The sequence below is a fragment of the Monodon monoceros genome, unplaced genomic scaffold (genome assembly GCF_005190385.1).
Source record: "Monodon monoceros isolate NGI ecotype Baffin Bay Population unplaced genomic scaffold, NGI_Narwhal_1 Super_Scaffold_4, whole genome shotgun sequence".
Classification (NCBI taxonomy): domain Eukaryota; kingdom Metazoa; phylum Chordata; class Mammalia; order Artiodactyla; family Monodontidae; genus Monodon; species Monodon monoceros.
This window is the reverse complement of record NW_021703781.1, coordinates 67,684,434-67,704,699: the sequence shown is the minus strand read 5'-3', so window position 1 is coordinate 67,704,699 and position 20,266 is coordinate 67,684,434. Positions and strand designations below refer to the sequence as shown.

At 35.0% G+C, this 20,266-nt stretch overlaps 1 protein-coding gene across 4 annotated transcripts in view; it reads right to left on the bottom strand.

Moving 5' to 3' along the window:
* Positions 1-20,266, bottom strand: part of ATRNL1 (attractin like 1) — a 679,361-nt gene that overhangs the window by 210,663 nt on the left and 448,432 nt on the right. For all 4 annotated transcript variants that reach the window (XM_029245362.1, XM_029245365.1, XM_029245364.1 and 1 more), the window contains one exon: positions 19,063-19,170. In XM_029245362.1, coding sequence (XP_029101195.1) covers positions 19,063-19,170 — 108 coding nt within the window. The remainder of the gene's footprint in view (positions 1-19,062; positions 19,171-20,266) is intronic.

Genomic DNA, 20,266 nt, shown 5'->3' with positions numbered 1-20,266 from the left:
TACATGTGTGCACGTGGACAACATAGTCTTTAAATACCATTTTCCAATTTGGTCACCAAAAGATTTTGTCTGTTCACTCAAAATCACCATCTTCTCTAAACAAAGTTGTTTTTTGTTTTTTGTTTTTTTAATTCTGGGCCATTGTGTGTGTGTTTTAGTGCATTAAAATGAAGTAAGGCAGTTGTAACACTGGATGATTAGAACACATCTACTTAATTGTTAATGATCAATAAAAAGGCAAAACCAGGCAGCCCTAATAACTCAAATCTCTTTAAGATCTTGAACACTGAATCTCTACCTCACTCCTAATTAATTGTTATTCACAAGAGTAGGGACTGTGCTCCTATATTAATTTCTGTATTCTCAACATTTGACATAAAGGAAGTATGCAATAAATATTAGATTAGTAAATAAATAATGAGTTAACTAATTAATTAATCTCAACTCTCTATCCCTTGAGCATCTATAATGTCAGCCACAGCCCTTTACCTGCCTTCCCTATCAAACTCCTCGCTCCCACCCTCAGCAAATTTAAAAGAGGCTCTCATATTGGTATCCCAGCATCTCTCATTAACGTGATTATCTTTATTCACCTTGCCAGTATCTAACCCTGAGTGAACCCTACTAGGTGCTTTCCTCATTTCTGATCCCAACTTTAAGACAAAGCCCTTGTCCTTACTAAAATTCATGCTAAGTTCCTTTGGGTTTTCATTGCTGCTTAGCAATCCTTTTTGTCACCTTAAGATAAGGTTTTTCATTCATCTCTTCCTTTATTCAAACGTTCTTTCTTTTTTTTTCAGACCAGAAGAATTTGTTGAATTCTACTAGATAGGCAACTTCTTCAAGGACAAGTGAACAGCAGAAACAAGGATAGAGGCAAGGGATGTTGGGTAGGGATCGGGTTATTGGGGTTAGAGGGCAAGAAAAGATGGAATAAGATAGGAAAGGACTGTAGGATATGGTACAGTATGCAGAGGAATTTGAATTTTCACTGTAAGAGATGGGGATCCATTGGGGAATTTTGAGAAGGGTGATACACACATATCTGCACCCTAGAAAGATCACTTTGGTAGCAATGTGGAAAAAAGCCTGGAGGAGGGAGGTAGATAGAGGCAGGGAGACCAGTAAGGAGGGTAATATAGTAAGATCAGGAAAAAAAGACCTTGAGGCTTGAAATCAGAAAAGTAGTAGTGAGGATGAATTTAAGATATATTTACATTGTAGAACTGACAGGGCTCAATGACTGATAGAAAATGGAGAACAGAGTAGGAACAGAAATCTTGGATAACTCCCAGTTTCCTGTCTTAACCAACTATCATAGCCTTTCCAACAAGTGTTCTACATCTCTTCTATTATTCTTAAGCCTCCACCTTACACGCTCAGCTCACTCTAGGCAGGTAACCTTATGGTACTAATGGTACCATAAAAAATAAGAACATCAAAGGTAAACTATCACATGGAACTGCTCAAAATTCCCTTTAATTTTTACTCATCATTTTCTTAGCCTCTCTTATCTTTCCAAAATTAATCCTTATACTTGTCTCCTTGATCCTCTGTCTGCTTTTCCCTCTCCTCTATCCTAACCTACATTTTTTTCCACATCGGTAATTCTTCTCCCAGAGGAACTTCTCTTGAACCTGCCAGTTTCTTAAACTACTGTTTCATTTCCCTCCTTACGACATTATCAATTTCAAAATAGCAGTCCACCTTGTTGCACCCATGTTCTCATCTTCAACCCAGTCTTTATGGTCTTGTTTCTGCCCTTCAATAGAAACTACTTCCTCAAAAGTTGCCAATGACTACACAATTACCAAATTCCATCTCCTCTCCCTAGTTCTCAGCTTCACCGACTGCTTATGAAATGGATGGCATTGTTTGTCACTTCATCCTTTTTGGCATGCCTTCTTTTTCTAAATTCTAATGGTCCTAAACATCTCAATTTGCTTCTTTCCCAGTCTGTCATTCGATACTTTCTTTCCTTCACTATGCCTCCAACATTTTAATTGTAGCAATTTCCAGAGATTCTGTCTTTGTTTCTCTTTTCTCTTCTCACACCCATGACTTCTAGCATGTATGAGGAACTCAGCAGCATTCTGGTCCTTCCCTCTCTGTGCCCCAGACTCCATTTCCGTATTTAATCAGCTATTTAGTTCTGTAAATTCTGCCTCTTCCTAGTTTTCAATATGTTTGCTCCTTTACGTTTTAACAGCCACTAGTTCACGGTTTAAGTGGCCAGCTTGTTTCTCCATCTCAATTATTCTTCAAAACAATTAATCATACAGAATGCTGCCAAGCAGACACTTTCTAAAACCAATCACAAAATTCTGCTCAAAAAATTTCTGTGTGGTCCTTAGCATCTCGTTAAAATTGACTTCCATAATATGTTCCAACATCTACCTGAACCCCACAATTTCTTCCTCATTTAGCTAATCCTGCCTTTTTACCGTTTCACACACGTACAACACTCTTTTCTGTCTCTTGTCTTTTACTCATATTGCTCCCTCAACTTGGCATGTCTCTTTACCCTTCCCCTATCTCAACTCTACTCCTTCCTCTACCTATTGACATTTCATCTATCTTTAAAGGCCAAGAACTACTATAATTTTTCATGAAACATTTAACAATATACTGAGTTTTAAATTATTTTCTCTCCTTTGTGTTTTTGTCCTTTTTTTATGGAAAACTTTTTATTCTAGGTATAGAAAAATATTCATATTTCTTAAAAACACAAGTTTGAAATTTTTGTTGACTACATAATCCATTCACTTAATTCAAAGTTCACAAAATATAAAATAATGCATTAGTGTCCCTTAGCCACCCTGAGCATAAAACTCAAAACTGCATGAGTTTTGAGGTGTAGTATGTAGTAATGTTGTTATTCTTTTCTATGTATTCTACAATTTTTTTTTATTGGAGTATGGTTGCTTTACACTGCTGGGCCAGTTTCTGCTGTACAGCACTATTTACAATAGCCAGGTCATGGAAGCAACCTAAATGTCCATCAACAGAGGAACTGATAAAGAAGATGTGGTACATATATACAATGGAATATTAGCCGTAAAAAGGAACAAAATTGTGTCATTTGCAGAGACGTGTATGGATGTAGAGACTGTCCTACAGAGTGAAGTGAGTCAGAAAGAGAAAAACAAATATCGTATAATATCACTTATATGTGGAAGCCAGAAAATGGTACAGATTGACTTATTTGCAAAGCAGAAATAGAGACACAGCAGATACAGAGAACAAACTTATGGATACCAAGGGGGGAAGGGAGGGTGGCATGAACTGGGAGATTCGGATTGACATATATACTCTACTATGTATAAAACAGGTAACTAATGAGAACCTACTGTATAGCACAGGGAACTCTACTCGGTGCTCTGTGATGACCTAAATGGGAAGAAAATCCAAAAAAGAGGGGATATATGTATATGTATAGCTGATTCACTTTGCTATACAGCAGAAACTGTTTTTTGTCCTTTTAGCATTAATCACATTGTATATACATATATATGTACATATATATAAGAGGTACTTTTGCATCTTATCTTTCCCATTAGTGTATAAATTCCTGGAAGGAAGAGACCATATCTTTTCCATATCTATCTGTACTGAGTTGCACATAGTAATTTTGGTAAATATTTGTTGAATAAATTTATTATAGTATAGAATTTCTTTATAAGATTGACTTTCTATTATGAGATATGGAAAAATAAAATTGGGTTATTTTTGCTTTTGTTTCCTAAAATGTGTTAGAGATGAGAAAGTCCTTAAGAAATAACGACCCTTTCTCCATGAAAAATTGCATATAAACTATCTATTTGATAGTCTGCTCTATTTTTATATGCCATTAATGGTTAATACAGTGCCTTTCTTCATGAACCAAAAATTAAATGAGACTTAAAATAAATATGAACAAAATTATAAGATATAAATATGAACAAAGATCTCTGGTATGAAAAATGTAAAACTGTAATCCTTGATTAAAAAGAAAATGTATATTAAGATTTAAGGTAAATTTTCAGATTTAATACCCTAAATTTTGACCTGGTTGCTATTTTATTTTCTAAGAAAGAAAAGTATGGGAACATATGAAGATGTTTACTTAGCTAAAGTATAACATTATTGGTTTCTTAGATTCTACATATAAAATAGCTAGCACTACACTTCCAATATCCGGGATTATACTTTATAAGATTTCTATTTGATTTAACAGCATTTTATAGAATTCTTACAGTCAGTTATTCCATTGAGGATATGAACTTGATCAGATTATCTACTAATGCATGTAATGGAAAGAAAGAAGAAATATAAGTTAAATTAGTAACTGATTTTACATGAAATGTAAGCAGAAAATATATTAAACAGAGGCATAACTTTAGTGTAATAACAACTGCCATAGGGAACTATAGCCCAATAAAATATTTAAACAAAAATCAGAAAATAAAACTGCACACAATCAGGCACACAACAAATCCCTCAAGACAATCTAAAAAGTTAGAAAAATGAACCAAAAATATAGCTAGCTCTTTGTTATTGTTACTGAGTAACCAGTACTAATTAAGATATTAATATTAGTTTTATGTTAATATATTAAACATTAATATTTTAACATATATACAAGGAATGAGTGTTGAAAGTGTTTGACAGTATTCAAAAATACCCTTGAATACTGTGTGTTCTTGGTTGCAGCAGATATAATCTGCCCACAATTTTTTTTGGATGGGTTCAAAACTATCTGTTTTACCTGAGAGTAGGTAAAGGATAAGGATGGGGAGTGGGGTTGGAAATTCAGTCTTTTTTACTCAGAGCTGGAACACTGCGCTCAAGAATTGCTAAACTGTATTTATGACTTTCCAATAAATGATATTGTAGCCTACTTTACATAGCCACTTCTTATCTGCAAGACTGCTATATAAAAATAATTTAGGGCTTCCCTGGTGGTGCAGTGGTTGAGAGTCCGCCTGCCAATGCAGGGGACACGGGTTCGTGCCCCAGTCCGGGAAGATCCCACATGCCACGGAGCGGCTGGGCCTGTGAGCCACGGCCGCTGAGCCTGCGCGTCCGGAGCCTGTGCTCTGCAATGGGAGAGGCCACAGCAGTGAGAGGCCCGCATACCGCAAAAAAAAAAAAAAGAAAAAGAAAATTTATGCTAGTATTGCTTCAACTATGATATGACAGTATCCTTAAGTAAAGTATCATTCTGCTGAATGACAGCCAATATGAATATAGGTAACCAGGGTTATAAGCCTTTTGTACTTGTAAATGTTTCTGTTTATCATATCAGACACCGTGAGGTGAAACTGGGCTTACGTTTTTGTTGTTGTTCATCTTCATCTTTATATTCTTCTGCATCATACATAGTTTATATTCATTCTAAGTGATTTAAGATAAGATAACCATAAAGTTTTAATAGCTCAATGAAAACTTCCATTTATAAAATTTTAATTTTGAAAGTGCATAAAAAATATAAATACATATCTTTAGCTTTGAACTCACTGAATTCTGAACGAAAGATGCTAGCAGTACTTAACTTACAAGTACAGTTAATCTAAGGCATTTATAAAGCTAGGTATTAAGAATATAAACAGATGACTTTTCTCATGCCTAAACATATTGTGACTTCTGATTATGTCAATTTAGAACCATGCAGATTCCAGTAATTTAAGTATTATATTATATTCATCCCATGTTAATGGGTCCTATTCTTATCATGTTAATTCTGAAGAATCAATCATCTTTAATTCTTAATTCATGCTCCATTCAATCATGAAATCCATTATAATTCTGTTATAATTCCAAATCTTATATTTCTAAAAAATTTTTTGAAAACATTTTCTGCTAAACAGTCTTGGTGAAGAGAAGTCTTTTTATAATTTTAAAAGAAAGATAAAGAAAATTCTAAATGCACCTGGGGAATCCATATCCTTCCCTACTTCAAGAACTAAAAATGTGCCTATAAAAATCTCCAATTTTTTCTAAATAATTTTCTTAAAATAAGAAAGTCTTTTGTCTTCTAAAGCATTTGTTATGAGGGATGTGAGAAGATGTGACCTTAACAGTCTACTTCTCTCTACTACCAACTGAAAATCATCTTTGAGGCAAACGGTTCCTGTGGCCTATGGGTAGTTATGGGCAAACAGGGCTTGGGTCCTGTAAAAGCTCTGGCTGAGGGAACTCCTGCCGAACGCTACCCTCTTTGAACTGGGGAAGTGCACAGAAATTAGCATCAAGACCCAGGGTATGAATTTTACAGAGACATGGTCTAGAGAGCTCTGTAAATACCAAGAGGAAGGTCAGTATAATCCCTAACAGAGTATCCTTGGGCTCTCTGGTCCCTAAGAAGCTAAGAAAAAACATAATAGGTATTCCGAGTCCTCCTTGTTCCTGAGCCTCAGGGAGTACAAAGACATCAGTAGGAAATTGGTGGTTTGACTGTTTCTATACCACTAACCATTTACAAGTAGAGAGAACCCTCCCACGCCTGTGGCCTTCCACCCCCTCAGAGGTTGCCAATACTGGAATCTCAAAGTGGTGATAATGAATATAACAAGCTAATGCCAGGAGAAGAGCATCAATCCAAAAAGAAGAGAACCTGCACCCAGGAAAACTGAGCTGCTATTGAAGACAAACTACAATTTAAGTAGGGTCCTCTCACTACAAAATAACCAAATTCTTTTTAAAGCATTGCAGTTAGGGGATGTTCCAAGGCAACCAGCTAAAACTGGAAAGGGGAGCAGGGAGCAGCAAGCAAACATGAAAGCAGAGCTGCCCTGAGGATAAAAGCTGATAAAAGTAACTTACAAGGCAAGAAAGCTGAACTTGAGATCCCGGCACTTTGCCAGGGACCCTGGAAGAAATGGTTAAAGAATAATGGTAGGTCTTGGTTTGTAGCAGAAGCAATCCTCTTTGGAGAACAGCAGTCTATATTTAGGCCTCTAGAAAACCACAGATTAAGATCAAAACAAATGGGAGTTCATAAGGATCACTAAACACACCAGGAAATAAGCCACAGTGAATGAAAGCCCACAGAAAGAAATTGATAGCTTTAGATTTCCAAGGATTTCAGGTATTAAAATGATTGGATATAAAATTTTTTTAAATGTTTGGAATAAAATGTGAGGGAATAAAAACTAGCAAGCAAGAAGAGACTTTCGGAAACTACTAAGCAGATTTGAAAAGAACCAAACAGAACTTTTAAAAATGAAAAAAATATGTGTTGAAAGATACCTAGTGGCTAGGGTAGACAGCAGATTATATACTACTGAACAAAGAAGTAGTGAACTGCAACAAGGCTCTGAAGAAATAAGCCAGAAGAAACACAGAGAGAGGAGATGGAAAACACTAAACTGAGAGATTAAGAGATTTTGAAGGTAGAATGAGAAGATCTGACATCCATCTAATCAGAATCTTAGGAGAAAACAGAAAATGGAGGAGAGTAAAACTCAAATGGATAATAACTGAGAATTTTTAGTAGTAAACAAAGACTTTGAATCCTCAGACCTAGAAAACACAAAATCTTCCAAGAAGGATAAATACAAATAAATTTATGCTTAGGAAAATCATGGTAAAACTGCAGAACACCAAAGACAAAGAGATTTTAAGTCATTGGTAAGAAAAGCTAGATTTGCTACAAAAGGATGACAATTATACTGTCAGAACATTTCTCAGCTGCAACAATGGAAGCCAAAGCCAGAACAATTTTCATATAAACAAAATGTTTGAGTATGGCACTCCTATTGCAAAGAAACTGGATGCTTGATAATGTGTATTTCCAAAACATTTCTTAGATTGCAAGCAATGGGGATGCTCCAAGGCTTGAGTGAAACTGAAGAGGCAGGCAGTGAGACGCAAGCTAAGAGTCTATTATCAGAAGACATGTGCCAAAGCAATTTCTAAAGATAAATAATAGGAAGATGGAAACATTTCAGAAGGAAGCTCTGAATGCAAAGAACAGTGAGCGAAGAAAATAGTGACTATATAGGAAAATTTAAACACATATTGATCATGTAAAACAGCAACAATAATAATGTTTAATTCAAGGGGTGACAAAACTCATAGAACTACAAATAAGATAACTGTGACATATAAGATGAAAACAAGATTTAAATTGTTTTTAGGACCTTTTATTGTTTGGGAAGAGCTCATTAGTTTCAGACTGAAACTATGCCTGCTAAAATTTTAAGAGTAATCACCAAAAGAGGGGAAAGAGTGTATAATATGCATATCAGTTGAGGAGAAAAGGAAATATTGATTTTTAAAAATCTTCAATTCAAGAGAAGGCCAGCAAAGAAGGAAAAACAATTACAAATTCAGGATAAATAGAAAGCAAAAGTAATGTCTGAAAATATTACTAAACCAGTTTGATTAGTAGAAAAAAATAGAGAAAATATAACATTTTAATAGCAATATCCAGAAAGGAAATATCTGTAACAGAAAATTACAAACATTTAATATATGTGATTTATAAATAAGAAGCAAAAACTGTTCCAATAGAAGGATGAAGAAATATACTGAATAAGCTACGAATCATTTCCAAATTTTCTGTGACTAATATAGAATTTCTTGTGTAATCAGATTATTATCGGTAAATGCTATTAAATAGAAGAGGACATGGGAATCACAGCCAATAAAATGAACTAGGAGAAATACAGATGATTAAAGACAATATGAAAATATCTGATTCTGCTAATAATAAGAAATCTGAAGGAGAATATAACATTTCATATTTCAAATTATCAAAATTGTTTTTAAAATGCTTTAAAAATCATTTTTGACAAAGATGCAGGAAAACAGGAATTCTCATTCTTTGTTACAGGTAGTTTGAAAAAGAACATTTCTGGAAAGTAAGTAAGCAAAATATCTCAAGATCCATGAAAGGTCATAAATTTTTGACCTAGCAGTTTACCTTTTATAGGTTAGGATCAAGAGTTATGTACAAACATTAATTAAAGCCTTATTTATAATAGTGTGAAATAAGAATCAAACTAATTGAAAATAAAACAGCCAAATAAATTATGTTATATTACAAAACAACACGGCATTTTAAAATCAAACTTAGAAGTGCAAAATGTTCTTATTATATTACTTGGTGAGAAAAATAGAATGCAAAATCACATATAGAATATACTTTCGATTCTGTAAAAATACATATATGCTATACAATGGAATATTACTCAGCCATAAAAAGAAACGAAATTGAGCTATTTGTAATGAGGTGGATGGACCTAGAGTCTGTCATACAGAGTGAAGTAAGTCAGAAAGAGAAAGACAAATACCGTATGCTAACACATATATATGGAATTTAAGAAAAAAAGAAAAAATGTCATGAAGAACCTAGGGGTAAGACAGGAATAAAGACACAGACCTACTAGAGAATGGACTTGAGGATATGGGGAGGGAGAAGGGTGAGCTGTGACAAAGTGAGAGAGTGGCATGGACACATATACACTACCAAACATAAAATAGATAGCTAGTGGGAAGCAGCTGCATAGCAAAGGGAGATCAGCTCGGTGGTTTGTGACCACCTAGAGGGGTGGGATAGGGAGGGTGGGAGGGAGGGAGACGCAAGAGGGAAGAGATATGGGAACATGTGTATATGTATAACTGATTCACTTTGTTATAAAGCAGAAACTAACACACCATTGTAAAGTAATTATACTCCAATAAAGATGTAAAAAAAAAATACATATGTGTAAGAGGAAAATATTGCGGGAAGGAAATAAAAGTTCTGGCAATAGATATTTATGAATGGAATACTTTAATTTTGATTATTTCTGCATTTTTTTCTACAATGAGGATTTATTATTTTTATAATCAGAACATTGATAATAAATGTTAATAAAATAATTAAAATATTAAGTATCACAAGAGAGCTATAAATCTCTGAAAAATAAGAAACCCAGGAAATCCTCAGTCCAACCATTGAAACTACTGTCCATGAAGATGCCAGGCCAGGAATGAAATGCCAGAGGCGCCATTGACTGTACCCATCAGCGGAGAACTGGGCTCACGCTGCTCTGGGAGCAAAGCCAACAGTGCTCTTAACATGGGAGATGCTCACTGTGCCTGGCCTTGATTTAAACAATGTGCCCGTCCCCTTTTTTCTTACGTAGTGTACTAGGCTGAACTGTCTCAATTACTCATGACTACACGAGCATCTACATAAGTGTTAGGTAATTCTATGCTTATAAACAGCTTTACAAGAAAAAATATTCCAGAGACACGTTGGGGCCTAAAATGTATTCTCAATTTGAACTAAAGTCAGAATATTTAAGAATTCTGTGAAAAAGAAATTTCTTGGGCCAATCTGAGATACAAACTCTGCTCTTGCTCTACTGGTGACTAAACTGTGATCTTCACCAAGGGTCTTAAGCTCCCAGAGCCTCAGTTTCTTCAATAGTAAACAGAACAAACAAAATCTGCTTCGGGTTTTATAAGATTGACCTAGGTTCACATGAGATTGAGACAGTATATGTAAATAAATTTTGAAAAATAGTATCTTAAACTCAATTTAAGCACTTCACTTGTTCTCATGACCTACGAAGCTCAAGTTCAAGCTCCTTACCTTGGCATATAAATCCTCATCTCTATTGTTTGGAAAGCACTCTCTAGTGCATGCTTGGTGAACACCTAAGCACTAATTTTGTAGAATATAACCCAATGGTCATCTACATTTTCAAAAATTGAAATGTGGATAAATTAATTATGATCAGTAAAAAGGTTAACAGGGCAGTCCAGAATATGTACAATATGCATAAGAGTTTTTGTTCCCTAAAACAGAAATGATGATTGAAAACATTCATGTTAAATACCTGGCAAAATTTCAAGCCCCCAAATACGCAGTCAATATAAGGGTCTAAAACTTAAGGGAAAAAACCTTCACATTTTATATTTTCACTCTATTGTTGGTTTTATTTTTTCCTGTTAAAAAAAAAAGCCATGCATGCCATTACAGAAAGGACAATACAGATATGCAAAAAGAATAACCCATATATACTACCCACCTAGATACAACTATTATTAAGAATTTATTAGACCAGATCCTTTACAACGTTTATCAAAAATTAGATCACAATGTATATACCATTTTGTAAAATATAATAAATTAACTAACAAATCCTTTAGTTTTGGCCATTAAAGTGGTTTCCAGTTTTTCAGTACTAAAGATAGAAGAATAATTGGCTAAAAATATTAAAAATAAAAATAGAAACAAAGAATAATATCCCAGCAAAAACTGTCAATGACAATTGAGGAGTCATATAAGTTTATAAAACTGCCAACTCCCTCCCTCCTTCCTTCCTACCACTACCCTTCCCCCAAATAACCATAAACAGGGAATGTACATTCTTAACATCATCATCATTTCAACCTAATGGGCTAAAAATTAACTTGTTTGTGATCAAACTGTATGCTATACTTTTCATGTGACACCAGATCTAACGAGCCTAGTCAATCTAAGTCACTTAAGGGGCTCTAGGTTCTTTTACCTCATTTTCTCATGGTTTCTATCAGTTAGCTAGGAAAAGCATGTATTTTGTTGTTTGAGAGGGTATACTAAGAGAGAGTGTGACTATTCCTCACAATGAGTAAGTACAACAGCCTCAGAAGTTTCAGAGCTATTACAGTGCCAGTTAAAGAGACAAAATCCTGTCTTATTTTCTATTTGGATTTTACAAACACAAAGTCTCTTGAAAGGCTTTCAAAATGAGAACGTTATACTCATAATGACTTTAAAAGCAAAGTCCAGAATCTGACCACTTCTCATCACTTTTACTGCTATGACCCTGGTCTCGCCTCTCGCCAGCATTATCCCTTGTCTGGATTCCTACAGTAGCCTCGGAACAAGTTTCTCTCCCTCTATTCTTGCCCTAGTAGCAGAAACTTTGGGTTGATTTACACTCCCCCCTCCGTCCCCCCGCCCAGTTACCATGTCAGTTTTCCGCTAACTTCCAATGCCAAAGCCTTCATTTCTTTGCCTGAGGGCTTCCTCTGGCCTTCTGGGAAGTGGCCCTCAACCAGTGATTGGAGGGAGGTGAGGAATTGTCCTGGTGTCTGTAGTCTGACGTGCATTTTACCCTGACTCCCAGAATTTCCCCAATGGGATTAAGCCCTACTTGTCCGTAGTGGTACTGACTGCTCTCCATTCCCTTTCTCATGGCTCCATTTCCCTACCAGCATATCCTTCAAATGAACCAATTCCTTGTCTTACTGTCTGCTTCTCAGGAAACTATACAATATCACCTTTCAAACTATTCTCAACACAAAAGGCAGAGTGATCTTTCTAGAAACAGATTATGTCAGTCCTCTCTCAAAAGCCTGCAATTGGTTCTCTCCCCTTCACGTAGGATTGAGTGTCAAGATCCTTACAAAGGTCTACAAGGCCCTATATCATCTGCCTCCTCCTGCACCTGCCCCCACCCTATGCTTGCTGTTCCATGAACTTGCCCGGCATGCCCACCTTAGGGCCCCTGCTCTAGCCATTGCCTTAGCCTGGAACAGTTTTCCCTAGGAATCTGCTGCCTGGTTAACTCCTTCACCTCTTTCAAGCCTTGCTCAACTCTCATCTTCTCAATGAGGTCACCTTGACCACCACCCTATTCAATACAGCACACTCTCCCCACCTCCACAAAGCACTCCCAAAACCCTTATCCTGCTTTATTTTTTCCTGTTCCATTGTACTTACCACCTCCTAACATATTAAATAACTTACTTTCCTTGTTAGAATATAAACTCCATGAGGACAGGGTTCTTTGTTTCGTTCCCTGATGTGTCTCGAACAGTGCCTGACGTATATGGAACATTCCATAAAAATCTGTTAAACAATTACCATACATTATCATGCTATTACTTGGCGGAAGAAAACTGATAAATATATACTATATGGGTCACAAGGTCACCACAAAAATAGCCCCCTTTTTTTTTTCTGCCGTGCTGTGCAGTATGCGGGACCTTAGTTCCTCGACCAGGGATAGAGCCCCGTGCCCACTGCAGTGGAAGCATGGAGTCTTAACCACTGGACCTCCAGTGAAGTCCTAAAAATAACCCTCTTTTAAAAATAAGTGTAAAGCCAACTAATAAATTGAGTTTATATATAAATTTACATTCTAAGTGCATTTATTAAATTTTAATAATGTATTTTGTCACTATAATTTAGAAAAATACAATGATTCAGATTTTTTAACAGATAATTTATGGGGGGATTATTCATACTATAATTTTTTTTTTTTTACTCACAAAGAGTTTTACACCTAGGGTTTACACAAAGTTCTTGTGAAGACTGAATACTCCTCATTCATTAAAAAATATAATTAACTTATATATAAAATGTTCAGGAACACATCTACTTCACAGAACAGGACATTCTGGTGTATAGTACCACTACCTACAGATGTATCAAAGGTAATTAATTTCATATTATACCTTACATTCTCCCTCTGACTGTACAGATTTCGAACTCAGAGTGGCACGTGAGTCCAATTTAATTTAAAAGGAATCCAGTCCTGAAATTACCGCATTATGAATACTCAATGAATATTTACAGAATAGTAATAACCAGCTTACTTATGCTTTGTGTTGAAGTTAATCACTGAATTTTAAGAAAAACCCAGCAGAGGAACTTTACAATTACTTTAATTTTCTAGGTTTAAATAAAGTCCTTAATGTTATTTCAGAATAGGCCTAGGCTTCAGAATTTGCCGTGTAAGCAGATCAATAAACCACATCATACTAAGTTATGTACATAAAAAAGAGCAATTTGGAGCAGCTTCCAGCATACTGTGACAATGGAAAATAAATCTCACATATAAATGTATATGTACACATATGTATGTGTATATACAGCAGATAGATAACTTCTACTTAGTAGTAATTATTACAAAATGCTTAGAAAAGAAGAAAACAAGATATAATTTTAAACTTTATGCTTCTACCTCTATTATTTTCTAAAGTATGTCAACGAAAGAAATTAGCATTAGCTGCTGGTATGTACTTCTGATGTTTAACTTTTACAGGAAGAAGTAAACAATTTAAGATCTAAAAACAATGTACTGAACAACAGTATTTTCAACCTGAACTCAAAAAAAACTTCTAAGTTGTCAATTTTCTTGAGATTATTAGACATGTGAATATAGGGAACTTTAAATATCAGAAATCATAATTATTTATCAAGATGAAGGAAACCTGGTACTGAACTTAGGGTTTTGAGGATGGAGGATAAAGGCACTCAATTAACAAAAGTACCACCTTAATAAAGTGAATGTTAAAATACTATATGTTCTCCTAAATTGATCTACAGATTCAACACAATCCCTATCAAAGTACTAACAGGCTTCTTTGCAGAAACTGACAAACGTATCCTAAAAGTCATGTGAAAATTCAAAGGACCCAGAAGAGCCAAACAATCTTCAAAAAGAAGAAAGTTGGAGGACTTACATTTTCTAATCCCAAAACTTACTACGAAACTATAGTAATCAAAATAGTGCTGTACTGTCATATGATAGACCTATAGATTAATGGAATAGTATTGAGATTACAGAAATAAATTCTCACATTTATGATCAATTGATTTTCAATGAGATTCCCAAGATCATTCAATGGAGAAAGAAAGTCTTTTCAACAAGTAATGAAAAATTACCATATTACCCAGAAATTCCATTCTTCGTTACATACCCAAAAGAAATGGAAACAAAACTTGTACACAAATATTCATAGTAGCATTTTTCAAAATATCCAAAAAGTAGAAACAGCCCAGATGTCCATCAACTGATGAGTGCAAAAACAAAATATGCTATATCGATAAAATCGAATTCTATTTGGCCATAAAAAGGAATGAAGTACGGATACATGCCACAACATGGATGAAACCTGAAACTATAATGCTAAGTAAAAGAAGCTAGTCACAAAAGACTATGTATTGCATGATTCCATTTATATGAAATGGAATGAAAATATACTAGAGGAAAACTCATAAGGACAAAAAGTAGATTAGGGCTAAGAGAGAGGCTTGGGGGAAAAAGGGAGGGGGTGGTGACTGCTAAAGGGAATGGGGTTTCTTTTGGAGATGAAATCAATTTTTGATAATGCTCTAAAATTGATTTCTGGTGATGGTTACACAACTGTATATATACTAAAACCCATCACATTTTACAATTTAAATGGGTGAATTGTATGGTATATGAATTACATTTTAATAAAGCTGTTTCAAAAAAACTAACAATACTATACATTGATAAGTAGAACCTGATCCCCAGATAAAAAGGGCTTTCTAAATGGGAGTATGCAGGTAGGTATTTTTCTTCTTTGAGGTTTTGAATTTAAGTTTTAGAAAACAAGTGATACAAAAGAAATAGAGGCACACCAGTTATTCATATAACTGAATAATAATAAAAGAGAAAATAATAATACCAACATTAACATAAAGCTTTATAGAATACAAAGCACTTGCACATACGGTCCTGCAGCCAAAAAATGACAAGCCAGAATGAGTCACTTGTCCCTCCCCTGAGTTTAAACACAGAGATAAAATATAAGATATCAGAAGGTTGATGACTCTCGGGACACACTCAGAGGTTAATACAAAGTCTTGAAGAAACACTAGGAAAGACTGAAAGTGATTAGGACTCTTGTAGGGAGTAAATGGTGACCTGTATTAGAAGAGGACTGGAGTCCACATTGTCCTGGGTGGACTGATGCCTACCCTGCCTGCTGTGGGGCAGAAAAGCATCAGAACCAGACCAGTGCCAGCCCAAGGCTGCAAACTAATGACAGAGGAGTTCTAGAGCTCTGCTAGGGTGAGGGATCCTACAGCCGCACTAGCAGGAGGCTGGACAACTCCTAAGCATTCACTTCTCCCCAGTTCAACTGCTGACCTGGCAATTATACCAGAGGGAGGCTACCATCTGATAATAATGCTTGGGAAAGAAGTACTAGATAGAAAGTTCTCTGCAGTGAAAGGGACACCCGTGGCAAATGAGCGGTAGTGCTTGAGCCCAGATTATTCATTACGAGCAGCTTCCTCACCTCCAGCCTCTAAATGACCTATAAGAGCACAATCTAGAGTCAAGGATATTATGCCTATTTTTAAGTAGATCTTAATGACAAAATACATGTTAACTGAATAACGTAAGAGTGCAAAAAAGACTGTAAGCACCATGAAAGAAATACAAAAATGAAACAGTCTATACTAAAGGATGGCAAATATGAAACTATTTAAATTAAATATAATAAATGGTTTCATTTCAGAAAAGGGAGGGTATTAGAAATATGAACCATAAACAAGCAGTTATGAAGAAAAATCACTTGCAAGTATTAACAACAAAATATGTAATTGTTGAAATGAAGTCAATGAATGGGTTAAACAGCAGAAAAGATACAATCTAAGAAAAGAATTGTATACTGGAATAGCAGGTTGAGGAGTGTTCCCAGAGGCATCAGGAAGAGATTAAAAAAGTGGAAATAATAAGAGAAAAGCTATGAAATATAGATGGTACAAGAAGTATCAAGAGTATCTAATAGGAATTCCAGAAGGAGAGAGAATAGAGTAATAAATATTTAGAGAAATAGTAAAAAAGATTAGCCAGAACTGTACAAAGTTACAGGTTTAAAGGGTACATAGAGTGCCAAATAGGATCATATTTACATATCAGAGAGAAATTTAAGAACACTGAGAAACAAGAGAAAATTTTGAAAGATTCCAAAAAGAAAATGGAGCTCATTAGTAAAGGACAAAGAATCAAACTGACACCAGACTTGAGACAATGAAGTAATATCTTTAAAGTTTTGAAGACGACTTTGAAACAAAAATTTATATCTAATTAAACTATTATTTACATGGGAGGACAAAATCAATATATTGGTATATAGGTATTTAAGGTCTCAAATACATAAAGTTTCTCTTTGAAGAAACTATTTGGAGGATTTACTTTAGTGACAAGTGAAAGAAATGCATGAGCAAGCAACTAGACACAAAAAGTAAAGGAGAGTAAAGGTGGTTCATCGTTATTTAAATATGCTGTGATGCACAAAAAGCGCACCTATAATATCTGGGTCAAAAACTCCAGGCAGTATTAACACAGGGTGGGAGAAACAGAGAGAGCTGAAAGCATGCTAAAGTAATAACTGTGTTTCAGATGGGCAGGGCAGGAATTTGTATTGATAAGCTTTAGACACCGATAGGGAAAAATAGTCATTTCTATGCATCTTGGTAAGTAAGGGATAACTACCAGAAACATAGGAATAGAGTATTTAATACTCAGTTTAGTAGAAGAAAATCAATTTATCCAAAAGAAGCTGTGAAAAAGAACCAAAAAGAAGCAAGGCCAGTAACAACAACGACAACCAACCAACACACACACACACCAGAGTAGCTAAAATGAGCCTTGGTAGACCAGTAATTATTGTCAATGTAAACAGATTAAATGTACCAATCAAAAGACAGAAACACAGAGTGACCGGGAAAATAAAAAGCTAACAGTCTTTTCTACAAGGGATAGGTGTAAAACAAAAGGGTACAGAGAAGTTGGGAATAAAGGAATAAAAGAAGGACTACCAGGCAAATATGGGGGAAAAGAAAGTAGGGGCAGAACTTTTCAAACTCTACAAAATAAATTTAAGGTTAAAAAAAACACCTGAGAATACTTTCTTGAACACTATTAAGCAGCAACTGACCAGCTATGATGACACATAGTTAATACATTTGTTCCTTAAGTTTAAGAGTTTTCTAGTTCTTTGATTATTCCTTTTCTACCTTGGCCTGCCTATGTATCGTTTACATTCGTTTGTCTCTTTTCAGTTGAGTTTTAGCAGCATTTGAGAATGTTTTAAACAAGTGAGGAGAAAAAGGAAGTTAGATTCAAACAGTTCAGGTTTTCTATTTGTTAAAGGTTCCGTACTAAAGTTATTTGAAATTAAGGGTCAAAATGAAATCAAAGCACTTACTGGAAACTTAGAAATTAGAGCACTTCTCCCTAAGTAATGGAAGATAAACCCATAAATTTTCTAATGTTCTAAGCTTCCATGGCAACCTGTGATCTAGAGTACTAAAAAAATCAAGTACACAAAAGCTATTAATAAAAAAATTTCACAGAGAAATGCCCTCTAAAATCTGGTCCTTTGTATAGCATCCATGAGGTCTGACTTTATGTTTTTCAGAATGACCAAAAATTCTATGGACAAAATCAATTATATTTGTATCTCGATATTTGGAGGAGTCTATTTTTATATTCCTTGCTTTCCACGAAGAAAAGTAAAGTCTAAAAATAGCAACATGAAGTTAATCACAAAAGGGTACTTTTCAAAAAGCTAATAAAATATTTCAATTGTATAGTATTTTTTAATCTTCCTGTTTAAACATCTTACCACATATGAAATATAAATTAAAAAGGCAAGCATACAATAAAATTACTATGCCTCAAAATGCTTTGATTAGATGTTAATCACAATCTGTGGATTTTTCCTCTTTGGGGGTTATTATTTTCAGAAATTTCACGCATTACTTCAGGATTCTAATATCGCATTTACTTGCACATAATCATTTCTCTTTCACCATACTCTATTTCTGCATCTGCAATAAAAGCATATACTAATACAGCCATCATATAAAAATATTCATTATATTCCACAATTCTCAATGTTCAAAAAGTGAAACTAGGTAATTAAAATGCAACTCATTTCCACCCACCTTTTATAGCCAACTTTGTTAATAAAGAATGATGTGAATTGTTAACTGAGGGGCACTAAGCACTCCAAGGACTAAATACAGGCACTGTGTTTCTTCCATCATACCTATATCTTAAATTCCTTCAGCTCCTATTTATCAGGGAACGGCTGCCAGGTGAGCAGTCTGTCACTCTTGCCTAGACTAATAGATTCTCCAGTGGCTTTTGTTACAGCTCATGTCATACTATTAAAACTATGTGCCTTGAAAATGGCATAACATATGTAGCTGAATCTTGTCAAGTCTAGATAATCAGACTCTGTTTGGCTTCACAAGCAGATGCAGCTTAGAGAAGTAATATACATATGCAAATCACAGCAGTCCCCTTTCAGCACCACTGTTCCTACCTCTAATGACCCTCGCAGAAAGTCTGTTTGTTCAGCTCCCACTTCCAAGGCTACATCAACAGAAGCAAAGGGACGGCTGGCCATCTGCTGTCGTTCTCGAAGCAGTTGCTGGAGGGGGTTAAAAATCACTTGTTTTAAAACATGTTAAATTCAACAATATCTAGTTCCATTTTGAACAAAATGGCATTCAAAATTGAGAAGTCATCTAATACACATACTCGTATCTAGATCATTAAAAATGAAAATTATTTTCTCCCCATGGCCTGGGTTATATTTCCATAGAGGCTTTAAATGTATGGTGCCTCCAAAGAACATTTCCCCTGACCTCCATCCCACAAGCCTAATGAAATGTACTCAAAAGCACTTTGAAAACTTCAGATGAGAGCTGCTACTTAAGTAAAAAGTGCTATTATGATGATGGCTATGCCAAGTTTTCCCACTCAGAGTAACTCATGCTTTTGTCTTAGCTGAAAGCAAGTGACAGTAAAAATGTTTAAGAAAAGATAATCAAAAGTTGTCAAAATGCATTAATAGAGATTAAACGAACATATCCCTGCCCAGACTATGCCTTGTAAGTCATCAAGATCCCCTGTCAATTGCAGGAATTGTTATTGTCAGTGTTTTCAACTTTATTCAAAGCCTCTGTTCATTATTTAAATGAGGAATGATTAGTAGGTTGCAAGACATGTGTGCCAGGGCTTCTAAAACACTTCCGGATATTTGTTTCTTTCTATTTGTGTCTCTTCTGGGCTTTGCTCAAACTAAAACCAATAAACCAGGAAGTCCCAACCAAGTACCCAGCTAATTTACATTTCTGCCTCTCCTTGTAATTATAATATTCATTAAGTCATGATAACAAAAAATTAATGACCAGCACTAGATATTGCAAATCTTGCCCTTCTCATTCTACACAGCTAATACAATTATTATTAAATATTAAAAGTGGATGAGCAATGCAATTAAATACTCTTTCAAATGAGAAGAAAATCATATCATCGAAGAAAGGCAAAATCCTTGAACACAATGAATGGCTTCATTATTCACACAGATTTTTAAAGATTCACTGGAAGTAACTTCAGATATTAACAACTGGTCTTTGAATGTAAATGTATGTAGCACGGTGATGCATCATTCATAAACTTCCCTTTCAGATGACGAAGGAACAAAAGCCAACGCTTAATGGCAGTTTATTGTTTAACATTTT